Genomic DNA, 1723 nt, shown 5'->3' on the forward strand with positions numbered 1-1723 from the left:
TCACACTTATACGTGTGTGTGTGATCTGGAAGGAAAGATAACGAACGTTACAGCTGTTTTGCTTTTCACAACCAACAGGAAACCACAGTAAAAAAGGAAAAGAATAATTTTTGTGAACCTGGTTTCGGCTACTTAAGAGAATTGCACCTTCACGCACAATTAACTTGGCTTACATCATCAGTCTAATATGCTGTTTCCTGTTTTACTCGTAAGTATTCCCTTTTTATTTGCGTGGATTTTTGGAAGACAATGTTCCGCGGCAATTATTTAATTTGCTGTTAACAGTGTGATATTAAAACATGTATTACTAAAGTTAGAAGTTAAGAGACGAAAAGAAAGATCTAGTAAATCTTTTTTGATCTATTTAATAGATAACACTTTCTCTTTTAAAGCATATTGTTCTATACCCAGATAAATATCACAGGAGCTTTGGCCCGCCATGCCTTTGGCCAAGACTTCCTTATGGACTCCCAGCAGGAGGTAATGGGGTCCGTGGTCTGTCCGTGCGACTTTATGGCTATTGGCGAGGATATCCTTTGGGACTGTGATAAACACAATCTGCATGAAGTTCCTCGCCATTGTTGGACAGAGGGTTTCTCCTTCGTCACTCACGTCATTTTAAGCAATAATTTTATTACTGAGATCCATGCTGACGATTTCGTGGGTCTTGGTTCCGTGAAGCAACTCATGCTCAATAATAACAACATCACGAGCGTGGCGGCCGGGGCCTTCAAGCCCCTCGCTGGCCTCGACACTTTGGATCTTTACCACAACAACATTGTTCAACTTCCCGATGACGTGTTCGAGGGCCTGGTCAACCTGGAGAGCCTCTGGGTCAGTCACAACTTGCTGCAAACCATCCCTGATATCTCCTTCGTGACCAAAGCAAAGGCCATTTCCTTCAGTAACAACAACATCAGGACGTTTCCCAAGTACCTCCTGGACGCCCCGACCACCCCGCTCACGCTCTCTCTGCAAAACAACCTCGCCACGGAGATCTCCGCCTCGGCCATCCTCAACCTGCCTAACTACAGCACACTCTACATCGACACCATCACCGTCTGGGCAGCGGACGCGCAGGAGGCAGAGGCACTCCGGGCAAAATCCTGGTTTGGCACCGACCTCGACGGCCTCATCCAGATCAGTCCCCAGGAGGGCTGCCCTTCGCACTTCCACGACGTGCTCGGCGTTTGCGTGTTCGTGGAGCCCTTCTTCAGCGGCGACTGGGGACCATGAGCTACTTCTGCCGCGAGATGGAGCGAGATGCTCAAGGTCGCCGTGCCCAAATTCTTCCAGCAACTGCTTCATATTCTTCGCACTGAAGGTACGAGTTTCCATGCCACACACAGGTACCTCCCCCAAAAAAACCCAACACTCTCATTTGTCTTCGACTTTTCAAGGGGAGACCTCTCTTGCATTATATACCTATCCACATATGGCACACAATTACCCGTGCTTCCGACTGACCCCCAGGCCTTGACCACCACGACTACTGGCTCGGCGGAAGTGACGCGGCAGAGGAGGGCAGCTGGAAATGGGCAGACGGGACGGCCATCGAGCGAGGAAGCCCCTTCTGGGCGACGCAGCTTCAGAATCCCGAATCTTTCCTGATTGTTAGTATATTATCATTCTTGTTGTTGCCACTGTGGACTTTTTTTTATTAGTGACATACTGGTCTTTTTCATGTATCGGACTATTACCTTGTTATAGATTCATAGTAGAA

The 1723-nt window shown here is 48.1% G+C and overlaps 1 protein-coding gene across 1 annotated transcript in view; it reads left to right on the plus strand.

The window, feature by feature from the left end:
* Window positions 1–169: 169 nt before the first annotated feature.
* The window catches only part of LOC119594615, a 2202-nt gene continuing 648 nt past the window's right edge, over window positions 170–1723 (plus strand). The window contains 3 exon segments of the mRNA XM_037943667.1: window positions 170–208; window positions 412–1324; window positions 1474–1613. Of these exon segments, the coding sequence (XP_037799595.1) occupies window positions 188–208; window positions 412–1324; window positions 1474–1613 (1074 nt within the window). The 5' untranslated portion in view covers window positions 170–187.

Source organism: Penaeus monodon, chromosome 34, assembly GCF_015228065.2.
Source record: "Penaeus monodon isolate SGIC_2016 chromosome 34, NSTDA_Pmon_1, whole genome shotgun sequence".
In the NCBI taxonomy this organism is placed as follows: Eukaryota; Metazoa; Arthropoda; class Malacostraca; order Decapoda; family Penaeidae; genus Penaeus; species Penaeus monodon.